Source organism: Gobius niger, assembly GCF_951799975.1.
Source record: "Gobius niger genome assembly, chromosome: 1".
NCBI classification, from domain to species: Eukaryota; Metazoa; Chordata; class Actinopteri; order Gobiiformes; family Gobiidae; genus Gobius; species Gobius niger.
The window spans coordinates 34,925,366-34,949,994 of record NC_136852.1 but is presented as its reverse complement, the minus strand read 5'-3'; the positions used below and the strand labels follow the sequence as shown (position 1 = coordinate 34,949,994).

The 24,629-nt window shown below is 43.1% G+C and overlaps 2 protein-coding genes across 3 annotated transcripts in view; both read right to left on the bottom strand.

Moving 5' to 3' along the window:
- LOC306965741 (calpain-9) overlaps positions 1-3,268 on the bottom strand; it is a gene marked incomplete at its 5' end in the record, with an annotated part of 52,452 nt that extends 49,184 nt beyond the window's left edge. The window contains 1 exon segment of the mRNA XM_079560274.1: positions 2,972-3,268. Within this exon segment, the coding sequence (XP_079416400.1) occupies positions 2,972-3,268 (297 nt within the window).
- A 583-nt stretch (positions 3,269-3,851) lies between these two features.
- eif3k (eukaryotic translation initiation factor 3, subunit K) lies at positions 3,852-13,976 on the bottom strand. 2 transcript variants are annotated; one of them, XM_079560200.1, is made up of 8 exons: positions 13,791-13,976; positions 10,776-10,874; positions 8,461-8,581; positions 5,777-5,851; positions 4,938-5,004; positions 4,768-4,845; positions 4,555-4,680; positions 3,852-3,966 (listed from the first exon to the last, which is right to left on the bottom strand). In XM_079560200.1, the coding sequence occupies exons 1-8, from the start codon at positions 13,850-13,852 to the stop codon at positions 3,935-3,937; spliced, it is 660 nt and encodes a 219-aa protein (XP_079416326.1). In that variant the 5' UTR covers positions 13,853-13,976; the 3' UTR covers positions 3,852-3,934. The 2 variants fall into 2 exon arrangements, with proteins under 2 accessions (XP_079416326.1, XP_079416325.1); XM_079560199.1 differs by having other exon boundaries at positions 5,777-5,854; positions 13,791-13,975.
- Positions 13,977-24,629: the final 10,653 nt, after the last annotated feature.

Sequence of the window (24,629 nt, the reverse complement as noted above, 5' to 3'; positions counted from 1 at the left end):
CTTTTTTAGATGTTTCTTGGCCAACTCTAATCAGCCTCCTGTGGTTTACACCTTGTGGTTAATCGTCTGTATTCTTTCTGGTGAAGTCTTCTCTTGATTGTTGACTTTGACGCACATACACCCTCCACCTGGAGAGAGCTTTTGATCTGACCTATTGTTGTGAAGGAGCAGTCTGTTTTTGTCCCGCTCTGTGCTGCCCGGGGCCCAGCACACAGCGGGACAAAAACAGACTGAACAAGCTGGTCAGGAGAGCCAGCTCTGTCCTGGGGGCCCTGCATACCTCCCACCCACTGCACGGAACTGTAGAGTAGCTGAACAGCTCTTTCAGTGGCAGACTGAGACACCCTTAGTGCAAGAAAGAGCGCAACCACAGGGCCATCCCACTGCCGCCAGACTGTACAACAAGACTGTAAAGTAACATGTGCAGTAACCCCTTTGCAACACGACATGCATTCATTTCTGTATCAGCGCCGCTTTATTCCCTGTATTAGCGTCAATTATTGACAACCTGCACTAGGACTGTATACTTTGCACTGTCAATGCTGACCTTGATATTTTACTTTTTATATTTCTGCCCCTTAACATTTTTGCTTTTACGTATTGTACATAAGATAACTCTTTTTTTACTATTTAACTGTTCTCACATTTCCTGTATATTTTGCACACCCTTCTTCTTTGAAACTGGATAACATTCAACCATGTAAAATGTGATTTTTTTCATCATCTTGCCGTCCCTCCTCGCTCTGTGATTGGTTCCCAAATCCATGCGAACATTTCGGCCATGGGCCTCAGGCTGCTGTGCAGTTCCAAATGATTCGAGCACACACAGCAGTCAGGCGTTAGTCAGGCTAGGCCTGGGGCGGGGTGTAGGTGTGTTTGGGGGTCGTGTGTGTGTATTTTTTAGCATCTGTGTTTAGGTGTGTTTTATAAAGACCTGCTTGATTACAGCCATGTTTGTAAACATGTTTGTAAACAAAAACACCTGACAACTACCCCCACCATGGATAACCACCCCCAACTCATCTCGAAGTTGAGATGAGTAGCACCTTCCCACAGACCTCCCCAATGCCCCGTATAAGCTCCTTCCCCATGTGCCTCATAAGTCCACAGAAACAGCCTCACTGTGATATTAGGTTTTTCACATAGAAATGCATTGAAAATGTAATTTCAGGGTAAATAGGGGAGAGCGGGGTAATGTGGGACAGCGGGCAATGTGAGACACCCCCTGTGTCTAGGCAATGGAACACAAATGTGGTCATGTGACCATGATATTTTCAAGCCCCTCCCATTCCACACTGGCCAGGTACGAGAGGTTGGTGCTGGTGCTCCCTGGGATTTACATGGGATAAACACAAAAATGTGTTTATTGCGTGTAAAAGTAAATGTTCTTGCTGAGAACGTTATCAAGTGTTGTGTCAAAACAAATGGCTTCAGGTAGAAAAACTTCTAACAAACATGTTGATGAACTTCCAACATGTGAACCCATGTGCTTGATGCTCGTTAAAGATTAGCCTGAACTGCTAGAGATGCAGTTCTTTCTAAAATAGTGGCTGTGGGTAAAGTGAGACAGTAATCCAGGTCTGGCCTGTGTCCTGAGTCCCAGGCTCTTCTAACTGGTGCTGATGGTCCTGTGTTCTGGGCCCCAGGCTCTTCTAACTGGTTCTGATGGTCCTATGTTCTGGGCCCCAGACTGTGTACTAGATAGTTCTGATTATTAGCTCAGCTCGAGAGGAGCAAATGTAAAAAATTGTATCACATCACCCCCCTCTCCCCTACTCGAAATTCAGTTTGAATAAAAATCCCAAATTTGACCTCCTCTGATCACAAGAAAGCACAAATAACATAATGGGAGTCAATGGGGCAAAAAATGCCACTAACATGAGATTAGGGAGAAAATGTGAAAACTCAACTTTACGTAAAAACTAAAAAACTATGAAAATCAAAGTTACTACTGATCTTTGACATACCCAAGGTTGTTTTAAAATGTAAATCCAAATTCTGCCCAAACACACTTTTCATATGGAAGATGAGCCATTTTGTGTGCCGTTTTTTTGCTACATTTTTTTCATTGGCAATGAAATGGTAAAATATTTTATACATTATATATTTATTTGTTCAAACGTTGGTAGTTTTGTGCAGAACTAAAGTGGATTATCTTAATTATGTGGAAAAAGTTTGAAAACAACATGAGATTAGGGTAATAAATATCTGCAGGCTGCATCAATGACCAATTTTGAAAATGATGGTCAAAATACGTTTTGAAACAAAAAAATATTCAAATATCTCGAAGATGGAAAAGGTTATGGCCAAATTAGGAGGAAAAAATTGCAAAAAGTTGCACGAAATGCCCCAACAGGACAGCAGGGTTAAACTTTAGATTGGGACTGTAGCCTACTGAGCGAAAGACACTACTGTACACTACTGTACTGTGAAGACTAGAGGATCATAATAATATTGCACTGGTTTTATATAGTACTCTTACTTTAGCATAAAAGTCTTAATCAGTCAATGCTTGGATCAGCAAGTTTGCCTTGTGAAGGCGGATTTTCACCCCCTTAGGACAAAGGTCAAACCTGCTGATCGCGCACAAAGTAACGCACCGTTTTGGGTAGACCAAAGAGGATTGTAACGTGGCTGAGCTGTGAGGAGAAAGGCCACTGCCATAGAACCATCGCATATGTTAAACAAGGCTGATCTTCTGATTGTCTAGGAGCCTAGAGAGACATAGGGTATCTTGTAAATGATCATCTGATTAGGTTTCCTAAAAGGAAGCTTATCAGCTCTGAGATCTGCAATCTAACTCACAAATCCACACACTGCTTAACACTTCTCCATGTGCCAAAATGACCCACATTTAAGATTTGTGAGTTCCAGCTGCCAGCTGGTGTTGTGTTTTGGCTGCTTCCCTAGTGTAATAAGTAGGCTACAATAGGCTAACAGAGAGTGGAAGTGACTCTCCGGAGCCTTTTACCTTGGGGCGCTTCCACTTGACGCGGGAGTGCATCTCCAGTTCTCCTACGGGGAAGTGGTGGTCCACAAACAGGCCATCCCGTCCCACAGTGTCAGGGTCTCCCGTGCCGTCCAACGGGGAGTCTGCGCTCAGCATGTCCGCCAGCCAGCGCCGGGACTGGGAGCCCAGGAGCTCATCGGAGCACGCAGAACACACAGACTCCGCGTCGTCCTCCTGCGGCAAGGAGGTATCTGAAGACATGCTGACAGACTTCCTCATCACGGCCTTCGGGGCCAGCTCTACCGCGGAGCTGCTCATGGTGCTGTCCCAAAGCGCAGTGTGTTACACGGTGTGGTGCCTGCGCAGAGCTGTACCTTCGAGCCACTCCCACAGCCTCAGGTGAGCCCTGTCCCGCAGGCAGCAGCAACGGCTTTAAGGCTGCTTAAAGCCAGTTTAATGCCACAACTGCAACACATCTGTGCAGATTATATTTCTTAAAACCTGCGAACACTCCATCAGAGGAATGTAGGAACATTTTAATATTCAAAGCAAATTGGACATAATTAAAAAAAAAAAAAAAAGCGTTGACCAATAGGCCTACCTGGATCTAGTAACATATGCAATAACAGAGCCCTGTTATTACTATTGATGTACTAATTTATTGTATCAGTAGAGGTTCTTGATGGATTAATTGCACTTAAAAAAAAAAATAGTCCCAAAAAGTATTGAGTTTGAAGACCTTCGCTGGTTTTGAAACCTTATATTTCCCAACTTAGCCAATAGTGGAAGAGTGTACCCATGTCTTTAAGTGACTCATCTGGGAATCTACTGCGTAAGTCAACATGAGTCACTCTTCAGTCAGCACTCCACCAGGAAATAGAAGACACACAACACACACACACATGTACACAATCAGCTTTATTCCAAACAACAGATGATAAAAACAGGTCCTCAGTCGGCCACGCCCCGTGTCCTGGTTCACCGTCACTGAGAGGTAGCCATTATACTGGAGACGCCTGAAACATATTCACTCATCAGTCACACGCTTTACTTCGATCCTTTAATGCACCTTTTAGCTTTTTGGACAGTTGCACATGTTTCGCTCTGGCAAGAATATCATCATGGCAGGTTTTTGTGATGATCATCCCCATCCACTATAGCTGTGGTGGGTGTGGATGGTGAACTTCCAGAGACGTCCGATGACCTTGCCATACTGTACTAATGGGCCTTGAGAAATTTAGAGTTCTGTGTAGCACTCCCTGTTCCTATGCCCCTTCATTTTTTTAAAAAGTACTTTTCTTCATAAAATTGCCACTTCACTGGTGTTAAACGATTAATAAATCTCACCAGTGACATTATCCCATCACTGAAAAACCTTCATATGTGTGCTACTTTCAGTGTATCTGATTTGAATGTTTGGGTTTCTAATCTCCACAGCAAGTTTTAAAAGTCACACATCATTTGCTGCATCTCAATTCTCCAAACTTGTCTCCACAGATTGTTTCAATCCCTGACCACGTGCATTGCTACCTTTCTCCAGTGGGTGGGGCTAAAACCAGAGAATCGAGGAGTCTAACCTGTGACAATGGGGACAGAGCACTCACTTTCAAAGTCGATCTTCTCCACGATGTTCTTGGGTTTAACGCTCTCCTCCTGGTTGAATATAAACACCTGTCCATTCTCGTCCTCTGTCCAGCCGTATTTGTTCATCCACAGTTTGACCTGTGTGTCTAAACACCAATGCACACACACACATTACACTCTTATCTGTAATCCTTTCAACTCCTACACACTTGACTCATCCGACATGATCTTACCGAGCGGGTCGCCCAACATCTCGGCCAGCAGGCGGCGGTCGATGGTCTGATATGTGATGCCCACAACGTGGCAGATGACTGCAGAGAGGAGAGTCAACATTCAGAGTCAACATCTGGGTATGGTGTGGCTCAGAGACCGACCAAAGAACCTCTGATGTGCATATACTTACACTTGCGGACAGAGTCTTCAAAGCCGGCGATGCTGTCTATAAGTTCCCGGTTCTCCTCGAGGCTGCTCTGTAGCACAGAGTTTTCTCAACTTAAAGGGATATTTCAGGATTTTTGACATAGGGCCTCATTCCCTAGTTATCCAGAGTGTTGCTGATTTCTGGAGATATTTTTTTTGTAATTCAAGCAGTTCTTATATTTGAAGAGTTTCGCGGCGCTCGGCTAGTGCAAGGGTAGCCTGCATTAAAAACAGTGTGACCCGCTCCACAGAGCACCTGAGGCAAATCACTTTTAACACCAGACTAACCATATAAATGTCTGTGTCCATAGAATAATTTTAACCATGTTGCATTTAAAATACCTTATATTTGAGCAGCATCAGCTTCGTGGTTGTATAAGCTATGCAGTGGCGGAGGGATCTGCTAGAAAATAGTCCCTCAAAATGCGATCATTCATGTGATGCAGGTCAGTTATATTCCAAAAATAATTCTATCGACACAGACATGTATATGGTTAGTCTGGTGTTATAAGTGATTTGCCTCAGGTGCTCTGTGGAGCGGGTCACACTGTTTTTAATGCAGGCTAGCTGATACCATAGACATGCACTAGCCTAGCGCCACGAAACTCTTCAAATACAAGAACTGCATGAATTACAAAAAAAAATATCTTCAGAAATCAGCAACACTCTGGATAACTAGGAAATGACGCTCTGTCAAAAATCCTGAAATATCCCTTTAATGCATTTATACATTTCTTTCCTTTACTTCTGCCAGACGTAAATCCACAGGAAAATAGTTCATTTCACTATTGCCGCTTGTATTTACAACAGCCAGACTCTTACCCAGAAGCTCTGGAAGTGGCAGGTCTCGAGCAGGTTCCCCAGGTACAGTATCTGTCGGATGGGCCGCTCCTCTTGCTGCGACACTGTAGTCAAGGAAAGACCCCGGACCCCCACAGACAACCCACCGCACACCCCCAGACACAACCCACCGCACATCCCCAGACACCACCCACCGCACACCCCCAGACACAACCCACTGCACACCCCCAGACACCACCCACCGCACACCCCCAGACACAACCCACCGCACACCCCCAGACACAACCCACTGCACACCCCCAGACACCACCCACCGCACACCCCCAGACACCACCCACCGCACACCCCCAGACACAACCCACCGCACACCCCCAGACACCACCCACCGCACACCCCCAGACACCACCCACCGCACACCCCCAGACACCACCCACCGCACACCCCCAGACACCACCCACCTCACACCCCCAGACACCACCCACTGCACACCCCCAGACACCACCCTCTGCACACCCCCAGACACCACCCCCAGACACCACCCACCGCACACCCCCAGACACCACCCACTGCACACCCCCAGACACCACCCTCTGCACACCCCCAGACACCACCCCCAGACACCACCCACCCCCAGACACCACCCACCGCACACCCCCAGACACCACCCCCAGACACCACCCACCGCACACCCCCAGACACCACCCACCGCACACCCCCAGACACCACCCACCGCACACTCCCAGACACCACCCACTGCACACCCCCAGACACCACCCACCGCACACTCCCAGACACCACCCACCGCACACTCCCAGACACAACCCACTGCACACCCCCAGACACAACCCACTGCACACCCCAAGACCCAACCCACTGCACACCCACACACCCATACCCAACCCATTGCACACCCCCAGACACAACCCACCGCACACACCCAGACCCAACCCACCGCACACACCCAGACCCAACCCACTGCACACCCCCAGACACCACCCACTGCACACCCCCAGACACAACCCTCTGCACACCCACACCCCCAGACACCACCCACTGCACACCCCTAGACACAACCCACTGCACACCCCTAGACACAACCCTCTGCACACCCACACCCCCAAACACAACCCACCGCACTCCCACACCCCCTGTCTTTGTCACAGCGTTGGTGCGGTGTGGTCATAGTGTTTGTGTGACTTGGACATGTCCGAGTGTTGGTGTGGTAGTAGCCCTGTCTTTGTCACAGCGTTGGTGCGGTGTGGTCATAGTGTTTGTGTGACTTGGACATGTCCGAGTGTTGGTGTGGTAGTGGCCCTGTCTTTGTCACAGCGTTGGTGCGGTGTGGTCATGGTGTTTGTGTGACTTGGACATGTCCGAGTGTTGGTGTGGTAGTGGCCCTGTCTTTGTCACAGCGTTAGTGCGGTGTGGTCATGGTGTTTGTGTGACTTGGACATGTCCGAGTGTTGGTGTGGTAGTGGCCCTGTCTTTGTCACAGCGTTGGTGAAGTGTGGTCATGGTGTTTGTGTGACTTGGACATGTCCAAGTGTTGGTGTGGTAGTGGCCCTGTCTTTGTCACAGCATTGGTGCGGTGTGGTCATAGTGTGTGTGTGACTTGGACATGTCCGAGTGTTGGTGTGGTAGTAGCCCTGTCTTTGTCACAGCGTAGGTGCGGTGTGGTCATGGTGTTTGTGTGACTTGGACATGTCCGAGTGTTGGTGTGGTAGTGGCCCTGTCTTTGTCACAGCGTTGGTGCGGTGTGGTCATGGTGTTTGTGTGTCTTGGACATGTCCGAGTGTTGGTGTGGTAGTGGCCCTGTCTTTGTCACAGCGTTGGTGCGGTGTGGTCATAGTGTTTGTGTGTCTTGGACATGTCCGAGTGTTGGTGTGGTAGTGGCCCTGTCTTTGTCACAGTGTTGGTGCGGTGTGGTCATGGTGTTTGTGTGACTTGGACATGTCCGAGTGTTGGTGTGGTAGTGGCCCTGTCTTTGTCACAGCGTTGGTGCGGTGTGGTCATAGTGTTTGTGTGTCTTGGACATGTCCGAGTGTTGGTGTGGTAGTGGCCCTGTCTTTGTCACAGCGTTGGTGTGGTCATAGTGTGTGTGTGACTTGGACATGTCCGAGTGTTGGTGTGGTAGTGGCCCAGTCTTTGTCACAGCGTTGGTGTGGTCATGGTGTTTGTGTGACTTGGACATGTCCGAGTGTTGGTGTGGTAGTGGCCCTGTCTTTGTCACAGCGTTGGTGCGGTGTGGTCATAGTGTTTGTGTGACTTGGACATGTCCGAGTGTTGGTGTGGTAGTGGCCCTGTCTTTGTCACAGCGTTGGTGCGGTGTGGTCATGGTGTTTGTGTGACTTGGACATGTCCGAGTGTTGGTGTGGTAGTGGCCCTGTCTTTGTCACAGCGTTGGTGCGGTGTGGTCATAGTGTTTGTGTGACTTGGACATGTCCGAGTGTTTGTGTGGTAGTGGCCCTGTCTTTGTCACAGCGTTGGTGCGGTGTGGTCATAGTGTTTGTGTGACTTGGACATGTCCGAGTGTTGGTGTGGTAGTGGCCCTGTCTTTGTCACAGCGTTGGTGCGGTGTGGTCATAGTGTTTGTGTGACTTGGACATGTCCGAGTGTTGGTGTGGTAGTGGCCCTGTCTTTGTCACAGCGTTGGTGTGATGTTATGACGGTGGTGTCCGTAGACTGCGACTGCAGCAGAAGGATACATGTGTTTGCTCGATCATGCATTTGCACAGGGTGAAGTCTGTGTGGGGCAAGTTGGTCAGGGCCTTCAGCAGGATCTGGGACGTCACATTGGTCTGGAAGTATGCCGGATTAAACTGGTACCTGCAAGACAGACACCGCACGTTTATGCAAGGTCAAAATATTTCTGGGCTTTATCAGACTAGAAAAAAAAATGGTTTGAAAATGAGGAACCTTTTTCAAAACAGTTTTTGTTTACTTTCCCCCAGACACAGACACACAGGAGGAAAAGAGTGAGAAGAAGAGCTCGTCCTGAGACCTAACCTTAAGACACAAAGGAAACATGAGCAACTTGCTTTAGTCATATCATTGAATTGTTTGAAGCGCCTGTCCCTACAGCTTCCACTCATGTTTATGCCGTTTTGAGTGACGCCAAGAGTAGCATTAGCTGCGATCCCCGTCTGCCCCTGGTCCTGGCTCCAGTTATAATTTGCATGCGCACAACAGCTGATTTTATCATCCACAGAACATTTACAGTGTCCAAAATGTATATTTACACTTAACAGTGTAAGATGCTTTAACAAACACAACTTGAAGTAAATTGAGAATCAAATATTATAAAAAATAAATAAATATATTTGTTTTATTCATGCTCAACATGATAGTAAAAAGTCTCAATACATATAGCGCTTTCCCACCAAAATTAAGCTCTCAAAGCGCATCACTTGAAGTAGTATGAAGGTGGGCCCTGAGGCTCACCTTCAAATTTTAAAAAGATCATGGATGGTATTGCGTCTCAGGCCTCTTTAAATCACTGACATCAATCTCAGACGCCTGTGATGAGTAGTTGTCAGGTAAGTCCAGTTAAGGGAAAAACTACTGAAAAAAGATGTTCCACATTATTAAGCAGACCATCATTTTCAAGCAACATGGGAAAGAAAAAGGATCTGTCTGCTGATGAAAAGCGTGAATTTGAATGCCTTGGACTAGGTATGAAAACTTTTCATATTTCATTTTAAGAGATTTGTGGCTGATTCAGAGCACACATGGGTTTGTGTAGATAAAGGCACAATGAGGACGGTTTCTGCCAGACAAACACATCAGATTAATAGAGCAGCTGCTACAACCATGTCCCAACAAGGCTGCGGCGTCAGCAAGGAGGGGGTGGAGTCTTGTTTTGGCCTGGAATCATGGGGATGGAGCTGGTCTGCTCCTTTAGGCTACTTGAAGGTGTGATCTCTTTATATAACAAAATCATCATGCATGACAACACACCATGTCCTGCTGTAAATAATGCCTCTGCATCATTGGCTGCTATAGACATAAAAGGAGAGAAACTCATGATGTGGACCCCATCCTCCCCTGAACTCAACCCTATTGAGAACTTTTAGAGCATCCTAACGCAAAACATCTATGTGGGTGGGAGGCAGTTTTCATCCAAACAGCAGCTCTGGGAGGCTATTCTGACATCCTGCAAAGAAATCCAAGCAGAAACTCTCCAAAAACTCACAAGCTTAATGGATGCAAGAATTTTGAAGCTGCTATCAAATAACGGTCCTTTGTTAAAATGTAACTTGACCTGTCCCAAGACCCAAGTGGCTGTCCCAGCCACTGCACGGGACTGTAGAGGAGCTAAGCAGCTCTTTCAGTGGAAGAATGAGGCACCCTCAGTGCAGGAAGGAGTGCTAGGGCCTTCATCCCCACTATTAGACTGTATAACAAGACTTTAAAGTAACAATGTGCAATAACCCATTTGCAGAAATACATGCAATAATCCCTGTAGTCACGTCACTTATCTGAGTCACTTTATCAACCACTTGCACTATGATTGTAAAACCGCACTGCTAATATTGACTATAAAAAATGTTGTTAAAGTCTGTGTACTTTATTATTTACTGTTTATACTTTTTGTCCCCACAAAGTCCTTGGTAGTCATTGTATATAAGATACCATTATTTAATATTTAATTGTTTTGAAATAGCTTTTGATTTCAGCAAATATGACTTCCTAATGGTGCACATTCAACAAATGATAATTTTCAGTTCTTTACAACTTATAATATGTATAGGAACAATGAGTTGCATAATAATTTGGAACAGTAGATTTTGCGTTGTTCATTATATTTATTTTTGAAAAAAATCACTGGGAGATTTTTTCAATCACATTCATATTATCCTCTAACAGTTAAAGACTTGAAAATTATGCTTAATGTCATTTGAGTTGATGATTTAGAAAATCTTAGAAAAATATAATTTGCATAATAATTTGGAACGTGGTGTAAAGTGCAGTGTATCCAGTAACTACAAGAGGACAGGCTGAAGAAGGCTTGGTAACGTACAGTTTGAGCACAGCCAGGTTGGCCTCCAGGTCGTAGGCGTTCTCTCGGGCCTGTGTTTCCACGTACCGCTCCAGGGTCGCTAGGTTTTCAGGGTTGTACCTAGACATAGGAACATGACTTTAGTTGCTGTAACAAAATGTAATATTTACCTCAAACATGCAAAACAACACTTGGATTCAGGTGGCAAGATGAAAGTATTTACATTGATACATTTGATATTTTTAATAATCCTTGTGTGCATCCACAAACTGGTTTCTAATGGTCGAGAAGGGGCTCATCTAGTTTGACTCACTTGAATCAGGTCCAAATCAAATCAAATACAACACTGAATGTTAAAATGAAGAATAATGAACATAAAATGTTTCCCTAAAGAATTGTACAAGGAAATTGCATTAAAGGAACAGGCCACCGCTTTTACATACTGAGATATATTCTTACCTGAGCTCAGACGAGTTGAAGCGTACCTGTCTGGTCTTTGTGCGTGCCCTCAGTCACGCAAAACCACCAAATATGCTGTTAGTATTTGGCTATATTCCTATAGCTCCAAACGGGGGTGAAGTTGCAAGCTACCACGCTCTTCCACAGGCACGCACAAAGACCAGACTGGTACGTATCAACTCATCCAAGCTCAGGTAAGAACAAATCACAGTATGGAAGAACGCTGGCCTGTTCCTTTAAAGCCACACTGCGTAGAATTTTACCCAATAAATACATTTTAAATACAAGCATTTATTTTATCACAGATATTTTCATCATTGAAAAATACCTCATAAATGTTCAAACAAACATTTATGAGGCTCACCCCTCCTAAGGTGACTGTAAACTTTACCGGGAGTGGGTACGTCTCCAGCTCGTTTCCATGGAGATGTGAATAAAGGCAGTAGAATTTGAGATTTAAACAGGCTAGGTCCTCATCCAGATCCAATGTTTGATCACCCAATGCAGTCATAGCATTTTCTGTGTTGAGCTGGTCATTAGGAGCATGTTTGTTTAGCCGGCAACAGTACAGTTCAAAATGTTACGCAGTGTACCTTTAAGCTGTTTTGTATGATATACGAAACAACTAACGCAATTTCCTTGTACAATTGTACAAAGACAAAGAAAGCACTTACTTACTTTTGTTGTTTCTAATTTAGGTAAAAGCATGTATTAAAACATATAAAAACACATTTTTTGTCCATAACAACTACAAATCCTAACACTGTCACATGTGCTACCTTTCCCTAAACTTAAGCTGTTATACAGGAAACATAAAAAGAGTGGGGTGGGTTGGGTCCATAGACTGTTAAGAATAGACAACTCCTCCTCACTCCTCCTCGTTTACCACAATGACTACGCTCGAGGGGAAATCATGGCGGATTTACAGACTCCCCCTCCCCAGGTCTGACGAAGCATGTTCCTAAAAAGGCACAAGGGCAGGACCTTCACTGTAGATTCGGCCCTTGCGTGACGTGTAGTTCGCACAGCTCCAATGCAAACAGTCTGAGAAAACCCGCCTGGTTTCTTTAATTGTAACCAAGACAGCGTTATCACAGGAGGAATATCAAGCTGTAGAAAGTTTAAGAAAATTAGAAACCAGGTTTCATAGTTGTTTTTAACGCGTCTAATGCATTCCAATGGGAAACTAGCGGCTCTATGGAGATACTACAGCAATTGCGGCCCCTAGTGTCGTCGTCACAAAGCAGAGCAACCAGCGGCCATTGGTTGGGTCTCTTGCTGTGTCCGAAACGAGCAGATTGGTAAGAGCTCTTACGCCAAAGCGGACGTGCGTCAGCGTCCGCCATGACAAGATGCTTCCGAATTGGGCTGTCCGTTAGGAAGGAGTCAGGAAAAGGAGCCTTGGTGCTAACTATCATAGCCACTTTAGCATAGGGACCTCTGGTGCCACTGTGCCAATACCCCACCCCCCTCGCCCCCACCCTAGAGTGATTCATACGCAACCACTGTTGATTGACAGGTGCACATTTAATAATAAATAATAATAATTAAAATATATAAAAAGATTCTGCACAAGCCAAACTTTATAAAAGTGACAAAATCCATGTTGTCGTCACCACAGCTCAGTCAGATGTCAGTGTGTGAAAGAGCCGCCTCAGTCAATGGTTTAAATGAAGCAGTTTGTGCTTTTGTTTTCATTTAGTAGAAACTTGCATCATTTGCATAAGGTAGCTTTACGAAACAGTTGTTGAGATAAAATAAGGCTAAAGAGAAATGTATGGCTCATTTGGATTTTATTTCTCCTTAAATGTCTTTATTTTGACACTATGTTGTAGTTGGACACTATACAGTATGGGGCGACATGCGCTTTTGTTTGGCCTGCACTTCACCAATAACTTTAAAGAAGCAGCTCTGAAGCTCCAGTTCACTAACTGCATAGACTAGAGATCTAACAGTTGACCCCATGAAAGCTTACGGATTAGCCGTTAGTGTTAGTGCTTAGAATTATAATTTGATAGTTCCAGCACCTGCCCCAATGTATTGTGTATTTCCCATGTCTTGATGTTTTTATGTATGTACTTTGCCTTAACTAAACCTGATTGTAATTTCGCATATCTGCTTTTGCAAGGTGGGTGCAGAACAGAAGAAAAACTTTGGAGTCTTTGAAGAAGTGGTGGATGAAGAATTGGATGTATTAATACAAAGACTGTTGTTCTCATGCTTGGGTTCAATAATGATGACTCATGCTAAAGTTCACTGCTTATTTAATACTGGTGATCCTGTCATAGATAAATGTTCATGTGTCAACCGTTCAGAAGAGTGACCCAACTGACTCAAAATGTTGAAACTGAAAGCCTTGGCAAAAAAGCTAAGAAATGTCTTATGTGACCCAACCCATCCGCTCTCCCCTCTTTGGCAAGAAGTACAAAGCTCATCAAGGTACACTAAAGAATCAGTGGCAACTACTACACCACCCCCACTCGGGCGAATCGTTTAGAATCTAGAGCGTCCCAGCTCCATGATGTTAGCCTAGCATAACAGCGGCGTGAGCCTAGTACCACAGACATATGCTCGTACCTGTCGATTCCTCGGAGTAGTTTCCCCACGTTTGCTCTCATCTGCTCAAAGGATGCTGCCATTTTATGCCTGATAGTCAGTTACAGGTCCCAAATGCAATCACACTCACACGTGTATCAGAGGGGCAGATACGAGCTGATGAAAGCACAACCGAGAAGAGAGGAAGACTGTCGGAGCACTAAAGTGTCGGACCGGAGCCGGGCGGCGGAGCACAAAAGGCGACGGACCAACGCTATGGACTTTTTTTTTTTCAGTCAATTGACTCTGGGGCCTTTCCGAAACCATTCCCTCCTCCCTTCCCCTACACCCTTCCACTCAGGCCTCAGTGAGGGCACCTTCTGAGTCTGAGGTTCACTCAATAGAGAAATTCGAGCTGTGACTTTCAGACGCACTCTCCCTCACGAACTGCACAGCCCATAATGTGGAAAAATTCACAAGTTCAACTGATCATACTTTTAAATAAATAAAAGGTTCTCTTATGAGTCAACAAAGTAATTCAGATTCATATATGTCGTATTTACATTATATAATTTAGCTTCTTCAAACTCACAAGTGAGAACTTTTCCTCTCCCAATAAAATCATATTAAGTCTCACTGTCACTTTCTTTTTCATTAATACATGTCTATATGACGATAAAGTTGTTGAAATTAACACTTAGGTGCTCCTAAGTAAACGTGGAACTGTAGTTGTTTGGTGTGCTGCTCGTGGGACTGCTCTCCGGTGTAACACACACCTGTTAAGTGTGGTGCATAGAAATATATAGGCTGTTTCTCAATTGAGAGGATCCGTCCTCCGTTTGGCCACTTCGTTGACGTCCTCGGTGGTGGCTCCTCCTGAACGGAGAGGAGTGTCCTCTCACCGCCGCCTTTGAGCTCAAATGGAACGGCCTCCGGAGCGAGCGGCTGCGTCATGTCACGTGTCAAATCATATAATAAAATGTGAATCAATGCTTACAAAAATAACTGTTTTATGAATAACAGAGGTCAGGAAACTGTTTATATATTGGTTTTGGTTGGATATGTCTTAGGCTACTCTTTGAACATTTTGGCCTGAATAAAATAATAACATTTCTGCAAGGATTTGAAAGAAATTCCATTCAAATATTAAATATATTTAGCAGATCCAGTTTATCGGTCATAGCTACAATTGCAGACTTAGACCATAGGCCTCGTAATAGCTGCGGAGAATGACTCGCTCTGAGACGAGCCTTCAGTGACCGGCTAATAACCCACACAAAATAGTCCCGTAGTCTGGCATATTTAGTGACTTTAGTAAATGAAAAAAACATTTATTATAAATGTTACGTTTGTGGGACCCTGGTATAAGCGGATTAAACAACGAGGAGCCGTGCATTAGACGGTTATAATGCACTTCGCGGAGTAACCACGTTACTGCGCGGTGGCGTCCGAGGGCGGAGAAAGGCGCCTCTAATCAAGTCAGACACATCTCAGCCCCGAGAACAGAGAGGAGCCTCAGGTCACGCAGCGCCTCCCGTTTGTTAGAAATAGTTTGTGAATAAAACTATTTTTTAAAGTTTGTGACCACATTTCTGCTTCTCCCACACAACAGACTGATGCCCCATCACTGGAGCAAAAATAACAGACTCTCCTCTTACAGCTTAGGATTAGAATAATAAACTTATGCTTATTTAAATGTCGGCCAAATGTTGAACACACGGCACTTTCTGTCATATATGAAGCCTGTGAAGCATTTCTGCAGATCAAAGTAGATCTCTGTGATGAGAAAAGATGAGGCAGGAGGCCGCGGAGCGTCAGGGCAACTTGTTTCTGATCTAAACACAACTCATATCCAATCATCTGTCAGTCCTCTGTCAGCGAACATGTTTACAGCACTTCATTTCCCACAATCCCTTTGGCCTTTGTAGTTCAGCCAGCCGAGTGAGGCGGAGAAAAGCAACTTCGCTCGCCGCCCCAAGGCGCTCCAGCCGCCTGCAGCCACCTGCAGAGCCTCGCTCATCTTAAAGGTCCTACATCATGCAAAATCGACTTTTTAGAGCTTTTAGCCATGTTGTTATGCTATTTCCTTATCAAAAACACCCCAGAGTGGTTTGTGGCTTCATTCACGCAGCTCTCAGTAATCCTCCTGAATCCTGCTCTCTGAGCAGCTGCTCCGCCCTCTCCTGGTGAACGACTGACCTGCTCAGTTGTGACGTCACAGCGGAACGGAAGTGCTCGGCATCTGTAATGTAATGTCTTAATTCTATGCTTATGGTCTGATTTTAATTTGTAAACCACCCTTTTCATTATTTCTGTTGTAAGAAATAAATAAATAAAGGAAAAGGAAAAGAAAAAAAAAGAAAAAAAAAAGGATGTGCCCGAGGTGCTTCCAGGTCAGCTGTGGCCAAAACAAACACATCCCTGAGCGTCTGAACAGATCAGTCATGTTTGTGCTGCAGCTGAAGATGGAGCTCGTTATAACACACCTGTTCTTTATTCTTACCTAACGATAATGTCACAAAGAAGCGCATTTGGCTACGTGGACAGGACTATACAGTCTATGATTCAAACTTCCTAAAGAAGAGGCCACTCCCGTCAAGTTGTTTTTTCTCCGGGATTCAGCGACTATCAGCCAAAATATTGTTTTTCTGTGACTGTCACTGATGGATGTTTGGTGAACCTTCGCCAGAATCAAAGTGGATTAACTTTTATAACCAACGCGAGTCCCACAATGTAAACAGCGATGGACCAGAGCGGTGAGTCAGTCCAAACGCGTGTTAGCTTGTGTGTTAGCATATTAGCATGTGTGTTAGCCATTTATGAAGCTGTGTTGCAGATGTCAACTCCTTATAACTGCATTGTGAAGTATCTTCACTTATTGCTGTTTATTTATATTACGGTAAAGTTATATGTGCGGAGAGAGGGGGCGGAGTTAACTGAATCGAAGCGTTGTGTTTTCCGGGTTTGAAAAATACCTCCAGAAAACACTTATATTTATCTCAAAAATGAGTGCTCCATCGCGGTAGAGGTACAATCATTCATGTAAATGCCTATACTTAACTTTGGAATGGCTAAAATAGCATGATACAGATCCTTTAAACACATCTATTAAGCTCTTTTCACGCAACGTCACGAATCCGCCTTCCGGGTAGTGTATAAGCACTTCCGGACCGTGTTACGCCTTTTTAAATTTTTATTATTATTGTGGTAGTGCTCCCTATATCCCTCCTAAAAGTTGATTAAAAGTCAAGTCCATCCATCCATCCATTTTTTTCCACTTTTCCGTTTCCAGGTCGTGGGGGCAGCTGTTGGAGCTGCCCAAATCACATTGCACCCGCCCCTTATGGCTCCTCCTGCAGGTGGTGGGTCCACGGAAGGACGGCCTCACGATTCTAACCGGGCCTGTTGGTCTCTCATAAGGGGCTTCTGAACCGCTCTTTGTCTGACCTGTCACCTAGGACCTGTTTGCCATGGGAGACCCTACCAGGGGCACGAAGCCCCCGACAACAGAGCTCGCAGGATCATTCGGGCACTCAAACCCCTCCACCACGTTAAGGTGGCGGTTCCAGGAGGGGTAAAATTCAAGTCAAATGTGCTAATTAAAATGTTTTCACTTTTCTATTTTTTGAAAAATAACAGAATCATGTATCATTTTGCTTTCACTTCACAGTTGTCTTTTACTTGTGTGTGAACGTTCAGTAAAAAAATCTAATTAAAATCTTTATGTTTAGGGTTGTAAACATGACAAAATGTGCAAAAGTTCAAGGTGTATGAATACTTTCGAGAGGCACTGTATGTGTGCAGCTTTCATTTTAAACCGGAAGAGCTGTACAAAACAAAAAGTGGCCTGACTGTCCTCAAAAAAGAAGTGGTTCCCTCCAGATTCCATTGGAATAGCTGGGGTAAGAAAGGATATTGCAGTTTCCTACTAATGGAAGAGATTTACATTGAGTCAACATTGACTTTTTACCTTGCCATGTTGCCCCACCAATTCTTTTGATTTTTGACTTTGCTTCTTTTACTTGTCAAGATGCTTCCAATTTTTAACCAGCTTTTTCATAATATGGCAATAAAAGCACAATGTTGAAGAATGAATGAAGAATCTGTATGATAATTCTGCATGTATTGTCCATATTAGAACATACTGTTATTTAGACAGAATGTGATGGGTTACTTGTTCAAACCAATATAGGAGATGTGTATCAAAGACCAACAAAACGTGTGTGTTGTGAAGTACCTAATGAGTGTGTGGAAGCACTTGGAACAGAGGACAGCGCACAAGGAACAGGAGAAAATAAAGCTGCAGAGGACCATGATTACGCCGTGTGTCCTTCTCCTTGTGAGTATTTTTAAATTGAGTCTAAATGTAAACCAAGTAGAATTGTAGAGATGTGTAATTTCTTATGTGTCATCTTAGGTAAACTAGACGGTGCTGCAATGAAAATAAAGGACTTGGAGCTTGAAGTGATAATGCTTGAACATCAAATACAGGAACTGACCATTCAAAAACAGCAGCCTCTCATTTATAAATTCTGTGTGACTGATGAGGACTATCGTTTTTTTTGTCGATTTCCTTCCAAAGAGGTTTTTGATATATTTTGGGAATCAGTTTACCCTTCTGCTTCGAGGCTTGTGCACTGGACAAAAGCTCAGCAATCGGCAACTGAAACCCCAAGCTCCCAGCGAAAGCTTCCCCTTATTGACGAGTTGTTCCTGTTTCTCTGTCGGGTTGCTGCTGGCCTTAAAGAGAAGATGCTGTCTACAATTTTTGATGTCAATTTGTCAACAGTGAGTCGCATAATAATAACGTGGACCAACTACAGTATCTCTTTCAAGTGCTGGGTTCTCTGCCAACATGGATGACAATTGACTGTACTGAAATCCGATGTGAGAGTGCTTCCTCCTTAACACTACAGTCTGAAACCTTTTCAAATTACAAAAACTACACAACGTTTAAAGGTCTAATTGGGGTTAATCCGTCTGGCAATGTAACATTTGTGTCAAAATTATACACAGGATCAATTTCAGATGTAGAGATAACAAAACGATCAAAGCTTTTGCTGTTACTTGAACCTGGTGATGGAGTGATGGCAGATAAAGGATTCTGGATTGAGAAGATGTTGGCTGAAGTTGGAGTATTTCTAATCATTCCTCCACTGAAGAGGTGCCGTCAACTGAGCCTGGAGGACACTCTGAAGACATAGGCCATTGCCCGGCTGAGAATTGTGGTTGAAAGAGCAATACGGCGGGTCAAAGAATATCATATATGGGATGGAGCAATTCCGCTTTCAATGACAGGTTCTGTCAACCAGTTGTGGAGAGGGGGTTGTAGCCGAAAGTGTGGTCTGGTCCGTGAATATTAAAGACCGGTCCGGACCATTACGGACCATGACCTCTAGGGGCGCTGTGCACTGTCCGAGTTGTCCCTGGTGGTCACTGAGATGGTCTCTAGGTCCGTCGAATGGTCTTTGGGCTGAAGTAATGGTCCTGTGTATTATGTGTGGCAGGAGTGGAGTCCTGATAGGTCTATATCAGTATTTCTCATTCATTTTGAGGAAAACTATTTGTTTTGGGAAGATTTTTTCATATTCTTTTTCTGGATGGTTTTCGACATCATCTGTTTCAAACATTGCTCTATATTCATTCCAACCAACTGAAATACGCAAACTTGCGACATTAATGATCTTTAAAAAAATTTTTTTACTCATTACGATTATAGACAATATATACTGACATTCTGAGGATCATATCAGATATTCCGGCTGCAATGTCGAAGGTTCATGGTTCGAGTATGATTTGAAGTGTCATATTTGGTTTCAAAACACAGAAGCATTTTACGGTTTATGATAATGACTCTTTGCATCATTGATAACCGTGCAGTTTTTAAAATGTCCAAATAAACTGAATTACAAAAATGCATTTATTTACTGGATCAGAATTAATGTTTTTCCCAGTGGGTTCCCAGTCAAAAAAAAAAAGAAAAAGGTGGGGACATGACCTTGTACGCGTGAGCCCGGCGCTCTACCTATGGAGCCCTACGAGCAGAACCGCTTCCGCCAGTTGCGCAGTCCCACATGGATTAATGTTATGAACCGGAACGGGGTGGTGGCTTTACAAGTTCTTGAATCATTTTGTTATTAGAGCAAATTCGCCTGAGCTTGGCTGAGCAGAGCAGCACCCACGTGATCCACGTGATCGGCAGCACCATGACTGGTACTTATGACTGGTTTCTGCCTTATACAGGCATCAAGGACCACTGGTTCGAGTCCCTGACTGGTCCGGACCACTAGGACCAGTGCACAGCGCCCCTAGAAGTCATGGTCCATAATGGTCCGGTCTTTAATATTCACGGACCAGACCACACTTTCGGTTACAACCGCTGCTGCCAAATCAGCAGCTGTTAGCATCACAACACAACTAGAGCTTCTGGACAAACTCACTTCTCTATCATCACACAGTTATTCTTCTGTCATTTTACTCCCCACGCCATGTATAACTTATACATGTATAGCCTATGATAACATACTTTCCACTTGTGCCATTAGGTGTAACGCGGTCCGGAAGTGCTTATACACTGCCCGGACGGCGGATTCGTGACGTTGCGTGAAAAGAGCTTAATGCCAATGTATCTTAATCAAAAATGCAATACAAATCACTGCTGTGCAAGGAAATCTAAGCAGCATAAAAACATAAACAAAAATAAATAAAGAAACATTTGTGTTACAATAACACCAGGACATCAGCTCATATATACAGATCATTTTTCACATAGTTTTAAGGCACTTTTACACTCTAGAATTTTAACAGACTTATACAAGGACATCAGTTCATTTTTTAAAAGGAACAAAATTGGGATTTACATTCAGGAATCTACACCTACACATATATTCTATTTTTTTTTTTTTTATCTTTCATGAATACACCAAATTTAACATGGGTACATTGTTCTTTACCTTCAACCAATTATATAAATCAACCCAAAATTTCCTCACATTGCTACATTCATAAAATAAATGTTCTTGAGATTCGATATCAATTTGACAAAATTTACACACGTTATCTTGAAATTGGCATCTAATTCTTAAATAATCTTTACAAGGGTATACATCATTCATGGTTTTAAAGTGCACTTCTTTCCTTTTAGGTAGGATTGGAAATGATAAATATCTGGATCTTGTTATGCAGTTTTCATTTTTTGACCAATTTGGAGATAATACTTTCCTTTTCACAGGGAGGGGAAAATATGTATTTGTTAATGAAGATCTTAAATGTAGTTATTACATTTTATATCGAAGAAATTATCATCTTCAATAAATAAAGCAGGAGAGGCAGGTGTTGCAGTTGAATATTGTAGATTTGATTTTATCATGTTTAGTAGAGCAGAAGGAATCACTTTAAGTACATTGGAGTATGTTTTAAAAGTGCATTCAAGGTTGAACCTATGTTTGAAATCATTAAACTCCAATATCGCATTATTACTAATATTATTATTATTATTATATTATTATTATTATTATTATTACTTCTATTACAATATAGTTCCCCTTTTATCCGCTTATAAAATCCACATTGTTTATTTTTGTGTAATTACATTTTATGGAATACATTTTATATGTTAATATATTAGTGACAAATCTGGTAGAGATTAAATATTAAAACATCCCACTGAACAAGCCTTCAGAATGTTGTTCAGTACAAGACTGTAAAGTTGGATGTCTGTTGGAGTAACTAAAGTGAAGATGTTTTGAGAAAGGACTTAAAAGTTACACAAGTTTCTGTGTGTGGAAGTTCTATGGAGAAATGTTGAAAATTGTTATTAAACGCTTCATTGTGAAGATTTAGAAAACAGAGAGCCTTCCAGTCCAATAACTCGCCGTGTAAACAGACTGGATTGGAAACCAGGTTTGCAGTTTTCAAGTTATACCATTACAGAACTTGTATCACAATATCACCATAAAGTTATACCACTGGCGATTTGATCACTAATTCAATATACAGAAATAATAGATAGATAGCGTGACTTTACAACATTCCCAATAGCCAAGTTTAAAATTGAGGTGGAGGGCAGGTAGCATTCCATGCTGGGTAATTATGGTAACTGTCAAATGCAGATTTTTCAACTTGGGTTTAGGCTACTATCTGTTATTACTGGGTCTAGTCACATGAAACAAAAGCTTTCACAAAGTTCCATGTCTTCTCTGTTAGCACATGTGAACTTAGGTGTAATCATTTCACGTAGAAGTGTCAGAAAGTGTTGACAATATTCAAAAACATTTGTGTGATATTGACCAGTAGAAAGGACTTTCAGTCATATGATAGATATGGAGATAGAAGTTGTCTCAAAGATAAGGCTTTTATTGCCATTGTTCCTAGTTACAAAGTAGTATAACCAGCTGGTGACGTCAGAGAGAGAGAAGAAGTGAAGTCCAGACCTCCATTGACAGTCTCCTTTTATCCTAGTCTTGCACTCCTCCACACAGAGAGGGTGAGGCCTATCAGTGAGTCAGTTGTTTGTGTCTATGTGTTTGTATATTATCTGTACTTTGCGTTATGTTCAGAGTGATGATGGTGTGGACCATTGTCTATCATCTCATCTCAGTGACATGGTCTTCTTGTTTTGTAGCGTGTGAGCAAAGCATGAGTCAGAGGCTTGTTCAGATTTCGTTAGAATCCTTACAATCCCCCTGTTACTTACTCCCTAAGAGTAAGTATAATATTAAGTTCTAAAACTAAGCATTCTAAATTAGCCTTTAATTAATTCTACACTAACAAAATTTCAGCTCGTGTTGTGTGTGATCCTATGTATAGTGACATTCCACCTGGCTTTAATGTGATGCTGACCACCCCCAAATCAGCTCTGCCACCCTTTCAGTTCCTGTGCTGCCTTATCAAACCTCCGCCCACCACTCATTCAGAAGTAGCATGCAGTCAGGACTTGTGCTTTAATAAAATGGATCTAAAATCAATACTCTGTTGTTTGTAAAATTTAGAAAATCTGTAAATTTGGAAAAAAAAAATACTTTTTGTGATTTTAATTAGAAACATTTGCTGTATATTGCTGTCATAAATATGAGGGGAAAAAGTACTGCAAGATTTTATGTTGGTTTTCATGTAAAAATTTGACACTTCATGTATAAATATGGCCAAGTTTGTTCAGCGACAAACTATTTTCAGCAATGAAATCATAATGGATCAATCATAATAGATTTAAATTGATGGTTTTATATGTTAATATATTAGTGACAAATCTGGTAGAGATTAAATATTAAAACATCCCACTGAACAAGCCTTCAGAATGTTGTTCAGTACAAGACTGTAAAGTTGGATGTCTGTTGGAGTAACTAAAGTGAAGATGTTTTGAGAAAGGCCTTAAAAGTTACAAAAGTTTCTGTGTGTGGAAGTTCTATGGAGAAATGTTGAAAATTGTTATTAAACGCTTCATTGTGAAGATTTAGAAAACAGAGAGCCTTCCAGTCCAATAACTCACAATTCACATATCAGAACACCATAAACACACCCAGTGATTGTCTATAATTCCTACATCAAAACCTACACAGCCCCAATGATGCCACGTTGAGCAACGATCACACTCGACACTATAATCGTCTTTTTCTGTCATTTCTTCACTTTCTTTGCAGATCTTCTTGCAGACCTCACACAAGTAAACTGGCTTGCCAGTGTGTTTCTCTTTTGAGAGCGCTTTTTCACTAGTTTCATCATCTTTATGTCCTTTGTCATTCTGGAATTGCTCCTTTTCTTTGCAATTTCACTGTTTTCCTGTGCTGCACGTGATGAACCAGCTGCTGAAGTTGAAGCAACTGGCTGGTCTGGTGTGAGTGCATTTGAAGGAGGATAGAGAAGTTCAGGTCCAATCACACATTGGAATGTTGCTTCAAGAATCTCTTTATGTAATGCTATATCAGGAAAAAATCTCTCACAATGAAAACCATTTGGCGTGTAGATGAAGAAGTGGCAGTAGTTACACTCTGTCGCCATGAGTTGCACTTGAACCTGTGTGTAGTAGTGATGAGGTTTTTTTCAGTGAGAATTGACATTTGCATCTTTATTCAAATAAAGTGGAGGGGTCTCATACGGAGTTGAGGAAGCCAATGACATCGGGCATTTGATTTAAAGAATTCCTGGACTGCAGCAATCACATGTCACGAGTCCATCAGGACTTAGTGCTATGAAAATATGGCTCTTCAGAACATGGAGACCAGTAGTTTTCACGTCAAGAGTTTTATGTCCTAAAGAGTGCATATGGCGAATATGGTTCTGCCGTGCCACGGGCTCTTTGATATGTCCATACTTAATAGCCGGTATTTCTGGTACATGCTTCCTGCCCATTACAGACTCAACAAAGTGTGTGGAAAACGGCATGCCAGACTTCTTTTTCCTGAAATAGACGAGCGCAGAGTGGGCTGTGGATCCAGTGACACGGCCTATTCGCTGTTTGTGCCACAGTGGATTTGTATGCTGTCCATGTGTTGCCTGAGCTATGGCTGCAACTTCAAACTGTCCCATATCAAGAGGTAGATCTTGACAAATGAGTACGGAGATTGGTCCTGGCACACTGGCTGTTGTTTCTACTTCCTCGATGACTTCCACATTGACATCATCCACTGGAGAATATGTTGCAGTGGACATTGGTGCAGCATACTGCATGACACAGGAGTCTTTGTTTGAAGCGTAGAGTTGGCCTTTCCAACGGACAGTTTGTACGGTAACGCTCAAATGAGTTGAACATGACTGTATTTTTCTTTCCATATTTGGGCTTCACCCACTCCCTCCAAATCCCCTATCTCCATCACGTCTGGACCTTTTGGCTTGCCCTTAGGTTTAGTCCACATAGCCGGGAGAGAGGTGACAGCCTTGTTGGTG

Bases quoted from the DNA above. Each gene is read 5' to 3' on its own strand.
- eif3k (XM_079560199.1), bottom strand. From the start codon at position 13,852: ATGGCAGCATCCTTTGAGCAGATGAGAGCAAACGTGGGGAAACTACTC. The intron at 10,875-13,790 runs GTACGAGCATAT...TCCTATGTCTAG, and splicing joins CTACTCCGAGGAATCGACAG to GTACAACCCTGAAAACCTAG. The intron at 4,846-4,937 runs GTAAGTATATGC...TCCTCTCTGCAG, and splicing joins TGAAGACTCTGTCCGCAAGT to TCATCTGCCACGTTGTGGGC.